Genomic DNA, 22,722 nt, shown 5'->3' with positions numbered 1-22,722 from the left:
CCACTAGGTACATCGAGACAATGGGTCACTGGGATGAGTTTACGGGATGCGTAGATAGTGGGCCTCAATTTCCAGACGACGATGGGGTAGGGAGGGGTGATGTATACTATACATATAGAACTTGAAAAGCTAGCTATGAAATGATGTTTCAATATAACATACCAAATTAAAATACTTGAATATAGCAAAATTGCAACCCGAACTAGAACCATTTAACATTCAACATAGTAACATAGTACATACCCAATAGTAATATTGAAAAATCAATATTCAAATAGAAATTCAAGTACCCAACCCAGCAGCAACATGATTGCAGAATGGCAGAGGTGGGGGTGCTCAAGTACTTCACGTACCCAGTGTGGAGATGCCTCAGGGACGGTTACTTCAAGGTTTGGGAGGGGTTGCGAGTCCCGGTGTTATACTATTGAAAACTAAAACACAAATATAGTAAGCTATCTGACTGACTAGATACATTAAGTGGCAAGATACATCTGAAGATACATAAATGACAAGATATATGAAGTGACTTAAAGGACCATTATAAGGTGAATAATACATTATTATTCTCACATTCATCTCAGGCTTTATCACTCGGTTTATGGTTACTTCTCGCCTGTGGGCAGTACTTAGGCTCTTCTTGCCTCTTGTTTTGTCCCTTTTCTTTTTGTCATTCTGCTTTCTTGTTTTGTTCTTTCCGTGAACACCATTTGGTGTTCCTGCTGCTGGCAGTGGCCTTGTTGTACTCTTTACAATCCATTAGATCCATTTGCGGTCTCCTGTTGGACATTAATAAGTTCGTCTTATATTATTTTATCTAATACCCTCCCACAATGGTCAGTTTATTAACTAACTACCTTACAGAAGATGGAATCTACAAGTCATTTGGCCATCAATGGATAGAAGGCTGACTCCTCTAAGAAATATTTTTCAGTATGTGCTTGCTTGTGAGACACTCCCTCGTTGGACTTTTGATCAGAAAACCTTTTCAAAAACACTGCTGTAAACAACAAAGTTTGCCACAAAAACAGCACGTGATGTCAGAGTTGTTGATTCCTTTATGTTGAGTGGACTCGCCTTTACTTTCATGATGGGCAGTAAATGCCCATTCCATAGTGGCCATGTCACCGCTGCTACTAAATTGTTGTCAGAACCTATCTTGTTGCAATAGCTTATTGCACAACTCATTAAATTTTAGATCAACATTGTTGGAATTTGGAAGTAATGTTGAGGTAAGCTTTTCAACATAATCACAGTCATAACCTCTTCTTCCATCTCGTAGCCAACAGCCTCTAGCTGATCATTCTTAATCTTCAAAAGAAGCTCGTATAGAGATGTCTGATCATTCATCATGATAAAACCGAGCATACTCTTAAGAAAGAATGCTCTGCCTTTCTCTGACATTTCATGGAGATTTCTCAGATGCATCCAAATCTCCACAAGGGTCTTGCTGGATGACACTTCTAGAAGCATCTCATCAATGACTGATGACTTGAGCAACATTACCACTTCACGGTTATGTTCGTCAAACTTTTCATCTTTGCGTACCATTGTAGGGTGAGTGTTGTTACCCAGAATAATTTGGTCAACACAAATATTCAACAATCGAGAGCATCCTCTTCTTCCAACAATTGTAGTTATTGTCGTTGAACTGTTGATTGTTTTCCTACATGATATTTGTCAATGACATCATCCCTCCCATTTTCCTTTGACAGTGAAACCAAGATAAGCTTCTCAGAAAACTTGATGCTGACTTTTCTGTCAAAAATCAGAGATCCTTCAACGAGCAGCTGGTACAAATTGCAAAAAGACTGATTTTTTAGGTTAAGATCATTCCGAATTTCAGACCCTTTTTGCATGCCTCACATGGTGATATGCTCTGAGAGAAAGCTTGATTTTATTGTTAAAACCAGTAAAAAGCAAACTGCATAAACAATTTTGAAACAAAATCGAATAAAACTTTTGCACAAAAAATCAGTATAAATCCTAGCAAAATTCTGCAGGAAACACTCAATACGTTTGGTCAAAAAACATCAAATTATCCTACAAAACCCTAGGTGCACAAAAACACCTAACAAACTCAATATTTCTAGAAAAAGTTCTACAAAAAACACCAGCTCACAAAAATCTGCAGGGGACACAATATTGAAAAAGATGGCAAAAGAAAATTTTCAGCATGAGCATAGAAATTGCAGCCTAAATGTGACTTTTTAAATTTGGACTAAAACCATAAAAAATTGTGCACAAAATGTATGTCACAGAAGGTAAGAACAACAAGAGAGCAAACACATGACGCATCAAGCCAAAGAAAGATTGCCACATGCAAACCAGAGAACTGTCTAAAAAAAGAAATGATGTACAAAAATGCTGGTCTTTAAACTCAGATGCAATCTGCAACACTTTAAAAAATGCTTGCTGAAGTATGAGAAAATGTTGCCAAAATAGACCTCGAACTTTAGACCAAAATCGTGATTTTTCTAAATACATTTCTCACAAAGAAATCACACAAAAACCACTTCCCAGAAACAGAAGATGTGAAAATACACCAGGAAAAACACCCAAGTGACTCCAAAACCCTCAAATTTTCCTGCACCTAAACACCCATGAGCATGAGAAATAAAAATTTTCATAAAAAAATATTCCATGCACTTATATACAGATTTTATTTAAATTTTTCCAAAAAACCATTTTTGCTCTGATACCATTTAATGATAATCTATTAATTGAAAATAAGTAATTACAAATGAGATGAAGGCTCCTTGAATAAGGAAATGCAAAGATGATGTTTCTAAAAGAAACAACCGTTAGCTGAGAACTGAAATAGAAATATATCACACACTATCTGACTAAATGCATTAATGTCATGTCCCCAATTTCTGCCATTCCTTAGTGACAACATTTCTAGCAGGGTTGATCTATTATCTGGTTCCCTTACGCCAACAGAGCGTAGAGGGAACCAACCCAGGGGCTTTGAGAGTCATGCATGAGCTTCCCAAGTAGTTTGGAGCAGTAGACAATAGTTTCCTACAATTTAGGAGGGATTCTTAATTTGTAGGGATTGACTAGGAGTGATTTAGGAAGCATTTGGAGACCTCGACGAACGTTTTGGAAACTTAGAGTGCATCTCCTATTTTTTAGGAGGCATTCCTATTTTTTAGGAGGAACTCCCAGTTCAATGACAGTTCTCTTAGAGGTGCACACAGTAGGGGAGAGTCATTGGGACTCAATTTTGGTTGATTGGGGTTGTCTCCTACTTTTTAGGAGCATCCCTAGATTTTAGGGATGGACTGTCAGTTGACCCATCTTGTTTGGCATCAGTCACAGACAGATGACAAGGTCAGATTCATGTTTGATTGGTCATTTTGGGTCTTTTGGGACCATTTGGGAAATATTTTAATATATTTAAATATTTCCTAAGTTGGTGATTAAATAAATTAAATAAGGTTAAGTTTTAGCCATTTTGGAGTAATAAGGGGTTTTTTGGCCTCATCTGGATGCGCATCCTATGGTGTGATAGCTCATTGGAAAGGTCTCAAAATTCTCTAAATCTTTCTCTTTGGTCTCAGGGCATTTCAGTGAATGGAATTCTATCTATGAGGAAAAGGTCATTTTCTAGTAACATGACCACTTTAAAATAAGAAATTATAACATTTTCACTACACAACACCACTTGGAGACACTTAGGGTTCGATTTGCAATTGAGAGGGGATTATAAGGAGATGGAAGCTTCATTCTAAGATTATCTTTTGCATATTGAAAAACTTGGTTTTGTGAATTGGCTCTGAGAGAGCAATTCTTCATCTGGGACGCAAACCCCAGGTTCTGGATTGGCTGGGACGTAGCCCTCAGCAGTTATTGGCATTGGATTCTTCAGATAGTGTGCGTTGCTATCAGGGATAGAGTACACCATTCTTTATTGTGGATTCAGGTTATAGATTTATGGTTTCAGCGTTACAGATTGATTCTTTTGGCTAGGACGTGATTCCTTGCAGTCTTATGGCTGCCATTTGCAGCAATTTGGCATCATTGTTGGATGTAAGCTCTTTGGAACTGCATTGGATTTATTATTTGGCTTTATAAATCAGAAATCTACCTGGTACGATTTATAGCAATTCTGATTTGGCTCTATGTTCTTATTTATTTTCAATCTCCTCTCATGTTTATTGTTCATTATTCATTACTATTGTGAAAACTATCAAAAAACACAAAACAAAAACAAAACATTTTGCAACTTCTGTCTATTCTTAAAGACCATCAAAGAAATCACAGGAAAATATAGTTTATTAATTTAAAAACTATAGCAGATCAGCAAGGGCATCTATTAGGGATCTTTCAGTGGTATCAGAGCCTACATCCTGCCAGCCTGTAGGGTTTGTAAGAAATTGTCACAACAGATTTTGGCATCTGGGTATTGGATAAAAAGTTCTGATAATTCACTTCAGCATCTGGGTACTAGCTTAAAAGTTTTGATAATTCATTTTGACATCTGGGTATTGGATAAAAGGTTTCGATAATTCATTTCAGCATCTGGGTACTGGCTAAAAAAATTTGATAATTCATTTCGGCATCTAGGTACTGGATCAAAAGTTTTGATAATTCATATTAGCAGTACAGGGTTGATTTTTGCTCTGGCATGTTAGTTTCAATTGGTCAGCGTGGTAGTTCATAATGGCAAAATTGTTAAGAGATATAACCCTATGGAAAGAATGGGAACAGTCACAACAAAAATTCAAGCTTCAATTGCAGCAGTTCAATGTCAAAGAAATTTGGGCATGCTAGTGGATCATCATCTTCTTCTAAAAAGGATCCATTGCCACTAGACAAGAAAACGGAAGTAATTAGCATACTTGAGGAGTATAATACTCTTCCTCAATATGTTAGGGAGAACTTTCATTTCAAAGATTACATTGACATGCATCCAAAAATTTCTCATAAGGTTAAGCTTGCAAAAAAGGAATACCATGCCATAGTTGATGATATGTTTTCATGTGAGAAAGAAGATTTGTGTCAACCTATCCATGTTCATGATAAAAACACCATAATGGATCAGTCACTTGCAGGGTATGCAGAAGAAAGGCATGAAGATGTGTTATCATTTGAGTTGCAGCCTATGAAAAAGAAAAATCAGTCATCATGTGGGATTCCTAAAGAAGAAATAACTCTAGATCAGGAGGAGACACATAGCACACCATTGATTCATCAAGTTGATCACAAAATGGAAGAGATTACAATCATGGATCAGTCCATTAGGGATGCTGAAAGCATGTCTCCAAGGTCTGATACCTATTCTAATTTTTGCAATAGTAGCTCTAGTCATGTGGTATCATCCATTTCACATGAAGGTAATGAGGTTGTTGAGTCTTCCTATGATGGTACTCAAGTTAAGTGTGTTGCACATGAGATTTATATTGTGGATTCAAACCACAAAGGTGTTGATTGTGTTTACCCCACCTTGTAAGATGTGAAAAAGACTCAAGAGACGTGCAATGGATGGTCACATAGAGCTAAGAAGGCCAAGATGCTTGCTGCCTAAGAAAGACAACACTTACAAGAGGTCAAGGAAAGATGCAATCAGCTTGATAGTGCAAGAAGACAAAGAGAGTCATACATTAGATCCTTATTTCTTCCAAGGGAAGAAAGTGAGGATGTTGAGCATACAAGTGAAGAGCTTCTTGAGGTAAGTCCACAAAAACAGCATGTTGAGATGTGTGAAGAGGAAAAGAGTTATGATTTAGAAAACTCAGTTTGGTCTAGTTTGCATCATGAAGTTTATGACGTTCCTCTTTTAAAGAGCCCCTTAAAGACTCCAAACAATGATGATATTAGTTTCACACTTGACGGACCAGCCACAAGTGTTATTTTCATTTGTGTGGAATGGAACATTATTGATTCTGATTTATAGTCATGCATCATCTACAATGGAAGAACAATTGTTAAGATCATATAAAGCATCTTGTCTTAAAGAGATGATTAGAGAGACTAAGAGGCTGCTTATTAAGAAGATATTGCATTTTGATAATGTTTGGTTTGTTTGGCATGCTACACCTTGGAGTTTGTTAGTAATGAAAAACATATCAGTTATGGAGATAGAGGTATGGATCAGATTTTGGGCAGCTAAGGCAATTAATGGGACATGGTATATTCGTTTGAACACACCCCATGGACCTGCACCTTTAGAGGAGTCACCTACCTTGGAAGGAGAGGCAAAAGAAGACTGCAAAAACATTGTGGAAAGGTATGAACATACTTCTGATTTTCTGACTTTGAATAGCAATTCTCTTTCATCTCATGAATCAAACTTTGAACCTTGGGTTGGTTACATTCAAGATAGGGTGTTCAAGTGTGAAGTTGATCCTTCCCTACCAAGAGTTGATGATATATTAAGTTGCATACCTAGTAGACCAGCCACAAAGAGCCTGTCTTTGTTGAGAATTAGAAACATCTCTCATTCATCAATGGGTTTATCACCTCTTCCATATGATAGGGCAGAGATGTACCTTTCGATTGAAGATTCAAACTTTTTAAATATTACATTGAGCTTTCAAGATCAGAATATAAGGGACTTCGTTGGTTACATGGTTAAACAAAACATTTACTTAACAACCTTTAATGAAGGCACACTAATTTGTGAAAATATAGGTAAACTTGCAGCAGCTGTTTGAAAGACTTGGAAAAGTATTCAACAAACTTTCCTTGCCAATGATTGGCTTATATGTGAATTCCTAACAGCATTGGTCGTTGGTAGTAATTGTGACTTCATTTGGAGTGAAGTTCTTAGTTGGTTAGATGAGGTACAATTTCACAACAGCAACATGATGAGTATCAACATGCTGGAGGGATGTGTCAGTGCAAAGATTTGGGATCTTGGTATCCACATGTGTTGGGTATTTCTTCAATGGATTCATGTTGAGTTGCTTCACTTTTGGTACATAGATGTTTACATCAGAGTAGCACAGTGGTTGGGTGAAGCAACATTTCTCAAATCGATATGGGATTCAAGAATTGATAATCCTACAATGTTGGGTACAAATGACACATGCTTTGGTTTTTCTCATGATGGCATACATACTTCATCTTCGAGTTTGTCATCTACATCCATTGATATGGCAATGGTATCCTTGTTGATTGGTGACTCCATAGTCTTCGATTCCTTATGGACTAGTGGCTGTCCAAGCTGGAATCATTTACTACTTGACTTGGCATTGACTACATCCATGATTCAGTATGAGGGCATTGAAGAATGTTTCTTTGGGACATTAGTTGTTTGGCATTGGTATGATGACGTCTATGATATCATTCGAGTTGCTGGTCAGAATTATAGCAGCATTGTTAGGTGGTCATTTGGGTTGGAATACTAGTTTATGAGAGTTCACTTTCACACCTTGCTGGTCTGCTTCATTGTATGTATGTTTCATGGAGTGTGGTTGAGATACTTCTTCATCTCATTCAGCACATTTGGTATTTTGGTTTGGGATCCGGGCCCTGGTCTCATTGATACATTGGTGCTTCAGAGTCCTAATGAATTGCTTCACAACTTGTGGTTCACTAATATTTATATCAGAGTGACGAAGCGTCAGCATGGTGGTTCCCTTTTGAGGCGGATTTGGAATCCTGGAATCATTTGGATTTGCAGTTCAATAGTTGAGGATGTTGAATCCAATGTAGGCTTACTACAGTTTCCGCCTTTAGTGTTCCAGTTTGGTTCTTTCAGAGAGCAGTTCATTGAGGAGTTGACAGAGTTGGTACAGTATTTGATTGCTCTTCCTTCAGCGGGTTTTCAGGAGGTTACTTGTTTGGGTGCAGTGCAGGACAATGTTTCTAGAAGACGGAACTACAAACCTTCCAGAATGGCTTGGGACCCTGGGATCATTCTTGGTTATGGTATGGACTTGCCTGATGTTTGTAGAGTTGGATTGACATTGCTTGAGGACAAGCAATCTTTGGGAAGGGAGGACTGTCATGTCCCCAATTTCTGCCCTTCCTTAGTGCCAACATTTCTAGCAGGATTGATCTATTATCTGGTTCCCTTAGGCCAACAGAGCATAGAGGGAACCAACCCAGGGGCTTTGAGAGTCATGCATGAGCTTCCCAAGTAGTTTGGAGCAGTAGACAATAGTTTCCTACAATTTAGGAGGGATTCCTAATTTGTAAGGATTGACTAGGAGTGGTCTAGGAAGCATTTGGAGACCTCGACGAACATTTTGGAAACTTAGAGTGCATCTCCTATTTTTTAGGAGGCATTCCTATTTTTTAGGAGGAACTCCCAGTTCAGTGACAGTTCTCTCAAAAGTGCACACAGTAGGGGAGAGTCATTGGGACTCAATTTTGGTTGATTGGGGTTGTCTCCTACTTTTTAGGAGCATCCCTAAATTTTAGGGATGGACTGCCAGTTGACCCATCTTGTTCGACATCAATCACAGACAGGTGACAAGATCAGATATATGTTTGATTGGTCATTTTGGGTCTTTTAGGACCATTTGGAAAATATTTTAATATATTTAAATATTTCCTAAGTTGGTGATTAAATAAATTAAATAAGATTAAGTTTTAGCCATTTTGGAGTAATAAGGGGTTTTTTGGCCTCATCTGGATGCACATCCTATGGTGTGATAGCTCGTTGGAAAGGTCTCAAAATTCTCTAAATCTTTCTCTTTGGTCTCAGGGCATTTCAGTGAATGGAATTCTATCTATGAGGAAAAAGGTCATTTTCTTGTAACATGACCACTTTAAAATAAGAAATTATAACATTTTCACTACACAACACCACTTGGAGACACTTAGGGTTCGATTTGCAATTGAGAGGGGGTTATAAGGAGATGGAAGCTTCATTCTAAGATTATCTTTTGCATATTGAAAAACTTGGTTTTGTGAATTAGCTCTGAGAGAGCAATTCTTCATCTGGGACGCAAACCCCAAGTTCTAGATTGGCTGGGACGTAGCCCTCAGCAGTTATTAGCATTGGATTCTTCAAATAGTGTGCGTTGCTATCAGTGATAGAGTACACCATTCTTTATTGTGGATTCAAGTTACAGATTTATGGTTTCAGCGTTACAGATTGATTTTTTCAGCTGGGACATGATTCCTTGCAGTCTTACGGCTGCCATTTGCAGCAGTTTGGCATCATTGTTGGATGTAAGCTCCTTAGAACTGTATTGGATTTATTATTTGACTTTATAAATCAGAAATCTACCTGGTACAATTTATAGCAATTCTGATTTGGCTCTATGTTATTATTTATTTTCAGTCTCCTCTCATGTTCATTGTTCATTATTCATTACTATTGTGAAAACTATCAAAAAACACAAAACAAAAACAAAACCTTTTGCAACTTCTGTCTATTCTCAAAGACCATCAAAGAAATCACAGGAAAATATAGTTTATTAATTTAAAAACTACAGCAGGTCAGCAAGGGCATCTATTAGGGATCTTTCAATTAAGTCACGAGATAAAAAAAACATAAAGTGAATAATTTATGAGAGAATTAAATGAGGATTGTAAGGTAAATAATACAATGTTATTCTAACAGATTTTTATATAAAAATTGCAAGGAATCATCCACAAGCAAATGGGTGAGTTTTAGGCTGTGTTTTCTTTCTCATGAGGACTCGAGAGTTACACAACTGCTCAATAACTTTTTAAACTGTCCCACTAAAAATGGATCATTAGCTTGCACTTATATAAGATACACAATTTGATAATTGGAGAAAAGTTACCTCCTTTAAAATGATAACCAAATCCTTAATATCATGGAGAGAGAGTGGCTTTTGTTGCTCATAGAACTCCTCATTATCTATTATCATTAGCATGTGCCTGTGAGACAACCAAAATAAATCAGTAATAAAAGATGAAATAAACAAAAATATTAGGAACCGTCATATTTCAGCTTTACATTAAGATTCTGGAATGAACAATTTGCATCTTACCTATAAACTGGACAGAATACAGAAAGGGGTAGCATCCAGCCAGGAGCATCACCAGGACAAAGTGATGTTAAAGCTACTGTAGATGGCCATCTATGGCTCTGGTGACACCGTTTCATATAGCACCAAAGCATCGGAACAAGCTCTGTCGTATATGCTAAACCAGTCATAAAACGTTCAGCGGGTAACACAATAAAAGTAACATGCAAAAAAGCACAAACTGCCGTAACAGCTGCAGCTTCTGTATCAGAGGGCCCTTCATTTGAATTAGTGTCACCAGGTGGGGAAACATCTATGCATAATACTCTCACCTACACAAGAACAGTCATAACATTGAAATAGAAAGCAGTTAGAAATTATTAAAACTAACTATTAATACATTAGATTGTCAGAAAAGAAAAGCCAAAGAGAACACTTAGAATGACTTTTTTAATTCTATAGAAAATGGGATTGGCTGAATACCAATTCTTTGAGGAAATCTATATCTACTGCATTAAGGATTTGCTTCTCTAAATCCTCACTCAGTGTTATCAACCTAGCATTCTCATCCATATCGCTATCTTCATCATTATCTGTGACAAACAGAATTAAATTAAAGAATCGATGCAATGGAAATTACCAAACAATCTCCTCAATCATGTATCTATTTTGTAAATGAAAAAAGACTACAATTTCAATTAATAACAGGAATTGGTAGCAAGCTAATGACAACATTATCCCTTGTGATGGAACAATAATGGCAAGTCAAAGGTTGGCATGAAAACAAGTGCTCATATTCCCTCCAATCTACTGCTATGGATGACATTGTTGGAAAAGAAGTCCTTACCTGTCTCTTTAAGAACAATATGACTGCAAATCAGATTTTAATCACCAACTTTTACACTACTAATACATTGGATGGTCTGAAAAGTCAATGGTCTACTGTTCAAAAATTAATCTGTGGCAATTCCGTAATAACCCCGACTGCTTATAGCTAAATCAAACATCTATTTCATTCAAAACTCAAAATTCTGTCAAACACTTGGCATGCTTTACTGATTTCACTCTAAAGAAGATTTTTTTAAATTCGGACACCAAATTAGAGATTGCAAACGGTTTGCTCACAATTTCCAAGAGAATTTGGGTTTCAGTTTAAATCAGAACAAATTCCACTCAGTTATTGTGTAAATCTGCCTTAAGAGCTAGCATATACAGGTCTGAAATAATGAAATGCAATTGCCAGGAAAACAACTGGAAGCTCTGGAACTTTTATTTGCAAATGTGATTGCCAATGTAAGACAATATTTACCAGTAAATTTAGTAAAAATGTAGATGATAAATAGGAACCTGTTTAGTGTATGTAGGAATGTCTATGCAAGGACGAATTGCCTTCAAATATACATCTGCCACCCAGCATTATTGAATACTACTGCCCCAACTTGAGCCTGTGGATTCGATTTGCGGGCCCTCCTTCAAAACGCAGCCTAGAAAGACTGTCTCGAGCATGAAATGCAAAACGCTGGTCCTTACAATGCCGCTGCAAGTTTCAGAAGATGAATCACAGGCCCACAAGAATAATTGCAAGGCTGAAAATTTAATCGTAGGTCCATGAAATGGAACGGAATCTTCAATCTGCAAACATAGGGGTGCTAGCAATGTGCCATCTGTCAGCCGACTGGATTGTCATCGGTGTTTCTGTAGCCAACAAGATGATTGTTGTTGCTGTTTCTGTAGCCGACGGGGTGATTGTCGTCGATGTTTCTGTATTCTGTAGCCGATGGGTAAATAGTTTGTAGCAGACTTAATGTTTGTGGCCAACGGACTCCTTCGGGAAGGTTCGGCAGATAGTATTTATATCCCGTCTGAGATCATTGTAAAGCATCATCTATCATTCATCATTCATCTGATCTTATGAAGCATAATGTAATGTTCTGGCATATGCGAATATAATCTAAAGAGTTCCACTGTTCGTGTTCCATTGTCTGTATGCGTTCATTTATTTTACCCGTATGGTAAACATTTGGCGCCGTCCACTCTTTTACAGCCCAATTCGAACCTCCAAACCCCACAGTACTAATTAGGGTGTTCACTATAAATCGTACCTCCAAGACAGTTTCAGAATTTGCAATACAATTGATTCCTTCACCAATTTCAAATACTACAACCAATGATTACTTCTCCATAGATACAGAAATCATAGTAGTAGAGAAAATGCAAAATTATTTACCTCAACATAATTTGCAATCACCAAATTTAGAATTCTCAAAACATTTCAAACCCTCAGCCAAATGCATTATAAATTCAATATAATAATCAAGATTATTCTCCTTAGCCACAGAAAATACAATAAGAGATGTTGACCAATTGTATACTTCAGCACAATTGCCAAGAACTTCTTAGAATCTCAGACTCAACCCTTATACTACAGCAAGGGCCACAAAATATCAAAATTCACAAAAAGCCTCAAATACAACAAAAGCAAATAAAGATTCAAGTGTGTTTTTTCCAATGAAATGAGCTCATATTTATAATCCATTGCTGACAAAAGCTTCCTAAAAGAGCTCAACTTCAGAACTGCAAAAGATTCCTAAAAGAACTCAACTCTTGAAACTTTCTTACACAACTCCTTTAGTAACATCTAATACTTGGCTTAAGCATATAATTAATTAAACAAACGGCCCCCGCCAACGATGACTCAACCCTCAACTTAAGTGAAGTTATAAAGTTAAATTATAACTTTATAAAAAGCCATTTAATAAATTAATAATAATCTGGCCACTAGAAATATAATAACTCCCAAAATACTCATCATTTAAATAGAAAGGGTCCATCTTAATCAACCCCCAACTTACCTCAAATAGTAAGTACACAAAACTAAGCCCAAACGAAGAACAATTTGTGCCAAACGAAGACCAATCTATAACTTACTAAATTGTGGAAAAGATAAGACCCTCCCAAACCAAGCCACTACCTTAGAAGACTCTCTATCCACAATAATTAGACTACGATGATCACAATAATATACTAATCCTCGAAACCCTGATACTAACAAAAATGGGGACATTACAGCCCTCCCTCCCAAATTGCTTGTCCTCAAGCAATCCGACAAAATGGTGAACTCCAACCTCCACCTAGATCTCAAATGAAGAAATACATGACACCCCTGTCAACACTAAACCAACTGCATATCACTAACATCATCAGGACAAACATAACCTGCAACATAGTACTCAAAACCTATGCTAATGATTTAGGAGTTGGGATACTACCAAAACACAACTTCACAAGAAATCACAGCAAACACTTCTTCCCAGTCACCACCCACATAATATAGACTAAACTAGAATCCTAATCATCACTAGTAACCCCTGCAAAAGATGAAGGCACAGGAGAACCATATGTAGTATGTAGTTCTCTGTTGCTCTCAACAAATGCACTCACATCCACTGTATCCACATCACCAAATCCTCAATAGAATCTGCATATATAGAAACATCACCAACCACTATAAGAAACTGAATTGTATCTGCAGATAGTGTAAATTGAGCCTAGCTCTGCTTAGGTGAGTAATCATCATCACTAGATGGCTCATCTATCACAGAAATAGTTGTATAATAACCCCCATATGGCTCTTGATGCTGACAATAAGTTTCTTCCAAATTTCTAACACAATACTAACATATGCAAATAAACTTTCACAACCAACTAAGCTAACCAACAAAATATACTCAGACTTGCAATAAAGACATCATGTATTATTGTTCCACTACTAATGATTTTATTCAATGCTATGATTAGTACATCTCAAGTTCTCATGACCAAACAAAATGCTATTCAATATGCAAGGAAATTTGGAGACAATGCCATGAAAAGATTCTGCAAATTTTGTATCCTTTGAATCAGACTTTAATTTTGTCTTTGGTTGCTGAGAATGGTATTCTTAATAATCTGAATATTGAAGAAGTTGTCACCTTTACTTCTGATCAGAATGTTATATATTTCTGCAATAAATCGGTAGGATGATATTGCTTGAAGAAGCAGACTTGATTGTAAATGTGTGTTCTTCAAACTACAATACTAACCTTCCTATATACCCGACTAAAGGACATGACACTTGAATGGGCATCTCTTACCTAAGTCGGCCCATATGCCTCTTCCATAAATCGGCGATTTACATGATTGGTTATCATTAAATGCTAACTAACACATAGTGATTAAATTAGTTTTTAATAATAACACATAACCTTCTATGAAGTCGTTGTCTCATGAGAGGAAGGATACACATATAATGTCATACGTAGTATATAGGATAAGAAGGTCAAGTGTAGTATGCACTTTCAAACCTGTATGTTATCTTGTTATTTACTTAACACTCCCTCTTAACCTAATAATCATACAGAGAGATCATATCTAGCAACATCAATACAAATGTATAAGCAACATCAATACAAATGTATAAGCAAGAATTAATACTCTATATCTGTCTGAATCTTGTTAGTATGTGGTATCATAGAACACTTGATACAATGTCGTATTATTAAACCTGTGATATGACAAATCACTACTACTAGTGATAATATACAGGATAAATCTGAAGAGTAATTTAATTTCTTCATTTATCCAAGTTGTGACTCATGGAAACTAGTATTTATATATCACAAAAAGATCTTGATTTCCACATCTACCAGAATATAAGATAAACCTAGAGAATAATAAAATTCTTCCTTTATCCAAATTGTAACTCATAGACATTGCAATCTCTACATCACAATATGATCTTTAAACTCATCTAGATCTTACAGTAGAACTCTACTGTTTAGCACATTATCTAAGAGATTGCCACCTCTTATAATGTCTTTTATACAAGTGTTCACTATCTCAGAGATCGTCACCTCTTAAATAATGAATACAAATGGTGGAGCCCATAACAGTCAATAGCCTGACAAAATAAAATTATTTTATTAATAATTTAAAGAGTAAAAATGGATTACAACTCAACCATACCAAGTCTCCTCCTGAAATGTTCTATCTTCACTCTAGATAGGGGTTTGGTAAGTATGTATGCTTGATCTACAGTGCAAATGTATTCTAATTTTACAGAATTCTTGCCTACCATATCTCTTACATAATGGTAAGGAATTTCAATATGCTTCGAATTGTCATGAAAAACTAGATTCACTTAAAGCTTGATGGAACTCTAATTATCACAATGCATAATTGTAGGATTCATGGCTTGCCCAAATAATCCCACAAGTAACTTCCTTAGCAGAGACTGCTTCTCGAGAGGCCATCATTGTTGCAATGTATTCGACTTCTATGGAGCTCTAAGCTACTAAAGACTGCTTTCTGCATATCCAAGATATCATTGTTGATCCTAAACTGAAACAGTATCCTGAAGTACTTTTCCTGTCTTTGACACTTCCTTCCCAATCTGAATCAGTGAATCCATGCAAATCTAGATCAACTTATTCATATTTTAGTCCAAAATTAAGAGTGCCTTGTAAGTTTCTCACAATGTGCTTAACTGCAACTAGATGAATCTCCTTTGGCTCACACATAAACTAGCTTAAGGCATTAACAACATAGCAAATATCCGGTCTTGTATTTACTAAGTACATAAGGGACCCAATCATCTATCTGTAGAGAGTGGAATCTATGGAAGGTGATTCTACTGCTGCTTCTTTAAGTTTATGTAGTTTAGTCTTCATTGGAGAAGACATAGGCTTGCAATTCCACATTCCAAATTTCTTCAAAATGTCTGATGTATATTTCCCTTGATTAAGTATGATATTGTTTGAATTCTGTCGTACTTACAGTCCTAGGAAGTAATGAAGAAGTCCCAAATCTTTCCTCTTGAATTCTATAGTTAGACCTTTCTTGCACTGATCTATGAGATGATTATCACCTATTATTAGTAAGTCATCAACATACAGTATCAGAATTACCATATCATCTTTATCTCTTTTATAATATAAATTTGGATCGGCTTCATTCTTGGAGAATCCTAAGCCGATGAGATACTTATCAATTCCTTCATACAATGCCCTAGAAGCCTATTTAAGCCAATAAAGAGCTTTCTTGAGTCTGCAAATAATAGCATCGGGATCATGAGTTTCAAATCCTTTGGGTTGCTCCAAATATACTTCTTCTGTAATCTTTCCATTTGGGAATGTTGTTTTTACATCCATCTGATGTACTTTCCATCCCTTTGATGTTGCAATTGCTAAGACTGCTCTTACAGAGGTATATCTGGCAAAAGGAGGAAAGGTTTCTTCATAATCAATCCCTTCCTTCTGAGAAAATCCTCTAGCTACAAATCTAGCTTTATACTTTTCAATGCTACCGTCAGCAACATGCTTTATTTTTTTTTCTCCATTTGGAAGAAACGACAAATTTTTCTTTAGGTCTTGGAACAATTTCCCAAACATCACTTTTCATAATAGATTGGTATTCTTGTCATAGCTTCATTCCAAGTTGTATGTTTAATAGCGTCAAAAGGATTGGTTGGTTTTGTTTTGAATAAATCACTCATGTTTGTTATATAATTAGAGAATCTTTTAGGTCTTTTGCTTTCTCTGACTGTTGCGAAAGGTGCAGCAAAGTCTTGAGCTGCCTCGATTGTTTTAATGGCCCAAAGTGGTCTTTTCTTTGAATTTTGATTTTCTTCAAGATTCATATTTTGAATTTCATCTTCAATTTCTTCTATGTTCTCCCTTTGGTAGCCAGATTCATTATTTCTTTCGAAACTAGTTAAAGGAGAAGGTTCTTCAGAACTCAGGGCTCTTTTAAATGCAAGATCTTCTTCAAAAATCACATCCCTACTAAGTTCAATAATTTTCTATCCAGGTATGAAAATCCTATATGCCTTAGATGTTTCACTATACCCTGCAAAAATACCTTTCCTTCCAGAGACTTCTAACTTGGTTCTCTTTTCTTTTGGAAAATGGATGTATACAAAACACCCAAAAATCCTAAGATGACTAATATTAGGTTTGACCTTAATAAATACTTCTTCAGGAGTTTTATCTCTGAGGTAAGAATGCGAGCTTTTGTTTTGAATAGAAACAGCAGTACAAGAGGCTTCTGCCCAAAGGTAATATTCTAGATTTTGATCAAAAATCATAGCTCTAGAAAATTCTATAATTGTTCCATTCTTTCTTTTTGCTACCCCATTTTGTTTTGGATTATAAGGAACGGTCTACTCCCTCTTAATCCCTGATTCTTTACAAAACCTTTTAAACAAGTCTGAGGTATATACCCCTCTGTTATCAGTTCGAATTGTTTTAATTTTGTGTCCTAAAAGGTTTTCAGTTAATGTTTTAAATTCCTTAAATCTTTTTAGAATTTCTTCTAATTCTTTGAATTTTAAGAAGTAAATCCAGGTTTTCCTAAAGAAATCATCTATGAACAAAATATAATACCAGAATCCTCCAAGAGAAGAAACAGACATAGGCTCACCTAAATCTGAATGAATCAATTCCAAAACATTATTTGTTTTCCTATAGCTATCGTGAAATGGACTTCTGGTGTTCTTACCCAGAGCGCACCCTTTGCATATGTTTGAGTGGTCTTTATTTAGTTTAGGTAATCCAGTAACCATCTTCTCCATAGTTGATAAGGTTTTAAAATTTAGATGCCCTAATCTTCTGTGCCATATTTCATTTATGTTTGCAGCTTCATGAACTAAGGGTTGAATAGGTCGACTAGATTTTGTATTCAATTCATACAAGTATCCTTTTCTCTAACCAATCATCTTCACTTTCTTGATTGAGGAGTTCTTTGCCCAAGTTAATACTTTGCCATCCACAAATGCAACATTATGCCCATCATCTTCAAGCGTTGTAATTGAGATTAGATTTCTTTTAATTCCTGGTACGTAGAGTACACCTTTGAGAAGAAGAGTATTTCCTGATTTTAGTTTTAAGGTGCAATTTCCAATTCCTTCAACTGAGTGTGCTGAATTATCACCAATGGTAACTTCACCATTAACCTTATCTAATAGAGAGTCTAGTGTTTCTTTGTATCCTATTATATGTCTAGAAGACCCTCTATCAATTACTCGTGCTTTATTTGAAATTTCATTTGATAGTGAGGAGTACAAAATACGGTTCTTAGGATCATAGGTATCTTCTTCCCTGATAACATTTGTATAGTTTGCTTGTTGTTTAGAATTTTCAGGACAATTAGATTTATAGTGTCCAAATTTTTCACATTTGAAACACTTTATTTTAGATAGATCTTTCTTGAGTTTCTCATTCATCTGATTTCCATTTTTCTTTTTGAAATGCTTCTTTTTGCCCTTATATGAGTTTGTATTAAGAACATAAAGTTCTTCATCTTTTGTTTTCAGTTTCCCTTCTTTCTTTAGCTTTCTAGATTTTTCTTGAAGACAATCGTTCGTAAGCCTATTGAAGTCAAGAAGATTATCTCTGGCACTTACTCCTTGTGCAAAAGTCTCCCATGAATTTGGTAATCCATCTATAGCCATTAGTGTTAATTTTGTATCACTAATAATGGTTCTTATATTGGATAATTCATCTCTAATGCCGGCAGCTCTTAGGGAGTAAGAATTCATTGATTCTCCTTTCTTTATCTGAATGTGATTTAGTTGTCTTTTCAGTGCTAGAACCCTAGTTGCATTGTTGACTTCATATGCATTTCGTAATGCATTCATCATATCAAATGCAGTTTGATGTTTTGTAAGCATAGGTACATTATCATTTTTTACTCTATCTAATATGATTGAATTGCTTTCCTATTTCCTTTGGTCCAGATGGATTTATGAGGTTCAACTATCGGTCATTTGCATGCTTTATCAACGAATTGTCTGACATCATTCTCTTCAAGAATCATCATGATTCTAAATTCCCAGGCCTCAAAGTGTTCTTTCCCATCAAACCTGTCCTTGGGTCTAATTGTGTATGCCATTTGAAGATAGCAAATGTTGCTAGATATATATGAAGTCTGATAACTGAATTTTGTAGAGCCTAGGTTTGACTACATGAGCTCTGATACCATGTAAAGATTCTGCAAATTTTGTATCCTTTGAATCAGACTTTAATTCTGTCTTTGGTTGCTGAGAATGGTCTTCGTAATAATCTAAATATTGAAGAAGTTGTCACCTTTACTTCTGATCAGAATGTTATATATTTCTGCAATAAATCGGTAGCATGATATTGCTTGAAGAAGCAAACTTGATTGTAAATGTGTGTTCTTCAAACTGCAATACTAACCTTCCTATATACCCAACTAAAGGACATGACACTTGAACGGGCATGTCTCTTGCCTAAGTCAGCCCATATGCCTGTTTCATAAATCGGCGATTTACCTGATTGGTTATCATCAAATGCTAACTAACACATAGTAATTAAATTAGTTTTTAATAATAACACACAACCTTTTATGAAGTCACTGTCTCATGAGAGGAAGGATACATATAATGTCATATGTAGTATATAGGATAAGAAGGTCCAGTGCAGTCTGCACTTCTAGACCTGTATGTTATCTGGTTATTTACTTAACATGCCACTTGTAGCAATACACAACTTCAACCAGTTTGCAAGCTATATAAGTATTCTCAGCACAAACACATTTTATTTATCTTCACAATAAAAATTTAAACAAGGAACCTCATTTTAGATAAGCAGCTCCAAATCGCAGCAGACTAAGAATACATACATTTATTGATAATTCCCTCATACAATCACCATTATCAGCAAGGAGGACATTTGCCCAACTTGTACATGAACACCAGACCTATCAAAATGATAGCAAGCAGTCCTAAGCATATTGAATGTCAGAGAATTTACTGCCCAAAACAGGCATGCTTATCACCTTTTAATGCCACCCAAAAATCAGTATTTAGGATGCCCCAATCTTCAGTAGCCAGGCACCCAGTTGTGCAGATGAACAGACACTGGAAATTGCAAGAATAACATCCAGCCCAAACAGCCCAATAGGGCTTTCAACCCCCAATTAAATAATTCCTATTTGCAGCATAAATCCTCATGCAGCAATTGATATAATTGATCATGCTAGTCAATGATCTCAAACAAAAAATCCTTCAGCACACAAAATCTTCCTAGCTAAAGTAAATATTGTAAAGGATGACTAATTTGCCAAATCATTATACCTCAACAATGATTTCAAACAATCTGCAAGAAAAGAATTCACAATACTTCAGCTGTGAATTAGCCAGCACTTCTTAACTCCAAACCCTTAGAACTCAGCTACGGTTTCAAAATTAAGAACTTTGGAAAAAGACACAAAGACAAAAAAAGCAAATAAATATCCAAGCGTGTCTTTTCCAATGAAATGAGCTCATATTTATAATGCTTTGTTGATAAAAGTTTCCAAAAGAACCCAACTTCAGAAACTCGGGAAGTTTCCCAAATGAACTCAGCTCTTGAAACTATCCAACACAACATGACTTTAAATATTTAATACTTGGTGTAGGCATATAATAAATGGCCCCATCCAATGATGACTCAACCCTCAACTTAACTGAAGTTATAAAGAGAAGTTATAACTTTATAATAAGCCATTTAATGATTTAATAATAATTTGAACACTAAAAATATAATAACTCTCAAAATATTTATCATTTAAATATGTCATTTGAAATAGGAGTTGCACCTATTATTTCTCCATGTGACCAAATGCACTTTCCAAAATTAGAAATGGTCCATCTCAATCAACACTCAGCTTATTACAAATAGTAAGTACACAAAACTAAAGCCCAAATGATGTCCAATCTGAGTCAAATTAAGAGCAACTTGTAGCTTACTAAATTCCTTGATACGTGTGTCAACCCCAGATAAGATTCAAAGGACCTTACACAGTTAAAATCCTTCCCAGGAATCCCTTATTAATTCTTGATGCCAACAAGAGACTTATTTCATATATGTATCATCAACAACACTGACATTTTCTGCGAAGCCCTTTCTCACATCACCTCTTCTCTGCTTCATTGCTTAATTCCTCTTCTATCTTGACATATACAAAACGGCATCGACATCCTTTATGACTTTAAAACTTCCAATGTTCTCGTAAATGCTTGCTTGTCACTACAAATATTCTGAACAAGTTTGTCTTGTCTTGTCATTGAATGCAAACATCACTGTCTTATTCATTGCCAATCTGAAAATCACTATTTTATTTCATGAATACTCAACCTCTCAATAATTGTTGTCCCACATCGATCTTGATTGCTTTGAAAGAGTCACTGTATATGTTTATGAACGATAAATCAAGATATTCGTTGGTACAACCATGTAGCCATATTATTGTTGCATCGTCTTCAATCCTTCAAGGAACTCCTCAGTTTATATAATAATCCTGTTGCTTCTGCATAACATCGTCATTTACTTTGTGCTTAACACTGACGTATATCTTTTATCGGGTTCTATCTATAAACAAATATAATCTGCTTCATATTGGTCTTCCACGTTCGCTCATAGAATGAAGTATTTAACATGAATTTCCTTATCAATATTCAGATGTTGTTGATATATTTGCACAATGTATTCGCTGATGTTGTGATACATTAAATCATCTATGATTGCTTGAAGATTCCCTCTTATTCTAACCACGGGATTTGCCTGACTGTCTTACTTTGGTGAAGACTAAGGATGTAAGTTCTCCTCAGTGGTGACCCACTTACCGCCCAGAAATTATTTGTTGCTCACTGTAATTCCCTACTCGGAAACTTGTTCACAACAAAGGAAGTGTAAGCCAGCATCTCACAAAAAATCTTATAGGTAACGGCTCCGGATTTCCAAATGTCAAGAGTGTAATGCCACGTGCAGACTCTTCTGTTCCCACTGTCGCCTTCCAATGGTTCTTGACTTGAAGGCAGCTTGAAAAAAGGCAAAATCGTTTCACTGCACCTACTAGTGATGGCTCCTCTATTCGGCTTTGACATTACAAGCTCCTACATGGGCAAATATACCAATCCTGCAACCTCTACGGTATCGGTTTCTTTAATCTCCTTAGCCGTTACAGTTGGCGTGCCTCTCGACTCATGTCCCTGAATGTGGTAACCTCCTTATTGTTTCCTCATCTTTGCTCCATGTTACCCTATTTTTTCCTCTCATGGATGCGAATTGAATTCCCGCTTCACAACATCCTCATTGTATCCATGAGCAACTCCTGAATATGAGTAACACTTTATTGAGTGAGATTTAACAACTCTTTCCTGGAGACAACTCGATCACCGTCAAGAGGAGAACGGTTGTTCAGAGCTGCTATTCTGCCAGGACTTCACTCAGGATATAGAAATGTTCACAGAGTCTTCTGATATAAAAATCTCTAGCCAAACTATACTCCTACGCTAGATGAATACCCTCTGCAACTTGTTTTGAAAGCGCAAACTTTGTCTCAAAATAATCTGTCATTATCATTGTACAACAAGGCGATTTGCTAATCACTGAAGATTGTTACTCTACGCATTGTAAATGCTTGAAGCATTTTTTTGTAAGCCCATGTGTGACTCAAACAAGTATTGTTTTGTCACCAAGCTTCCTTCAATCTTGGAGAAAACAGCTAATCGATGGGTAGCCTTTGCTAAACCATATCGCTCATCTGGCTAGACGAAGTCACGAAGATTGATCTTTTCAATACGACTAGGAAACTCATGCAACTTTTTAACTAGCTTTGCTACAAGATCCTTAAGGATTTTGAATATATTTATAGGAACTATGTCCAAAACTATATGCACATGAGCTACAAGCTCTGAAGACTAATACTCAGAGACACAACAAATCTATTGCTCTGAGAAATTTGTAGCAGTGTTATGTCTAACAAGGAACCAAGTTTGGTAATTTAA

The 22,722-nt window shown here is 36.1% G+C and overlaps 1 protein-coding gene across 1 annotated transcript in view; it reads right to left on the bottom strand.

Annotated features, from left to right (window-relative positions):
- The window catches only part of UPL6 (ubiquitin protein ligase 6), a 326,331-nt gene that overhangs the window by 137,542 nt on the left and 166,067 nt on the right, over positions 1–22,722 (bottom strand). Inside the window, exons 9-11 of the mRNA XM_089829692.1 lie at positions 10,380–10,489; positions 9,921–10,228; positions 9,711–9,807 (exon numbers count right to left, since the gene is read on the bottom strand). Of these exons, the coding sequence (XP_089685818.1) occupies positions 9,711–9,807; positions 9,921–10,228; positions 10,380–10,489 (515 nt within the window). The remainder of the gene's footprint in view (positions 1–9,710; positions 9,808–9,920; positions 10,229–10,379; positions 10,490–22,722) is intronic.

This window comes from Cupressus sempervirens, chromosome 1 (genome assembly GCF_028749045.1).
Source record: "Cupressus sempervirens isolate cs-2001-9-10 chromosome 1, ASM2874904v1, whole genome shotgun sequence".
Lineage (NCBI taxonomy): Eukaryota > Viridiplantae > Streptophyta > Pinopsida > Cupressales > Cupressaceae > Cupressus > Cupressus sempervirens.
Note: the sequence above shows the minus strand (reverse complement) of the source record. Positions and strands in the feature narration are given on the sequence as shown.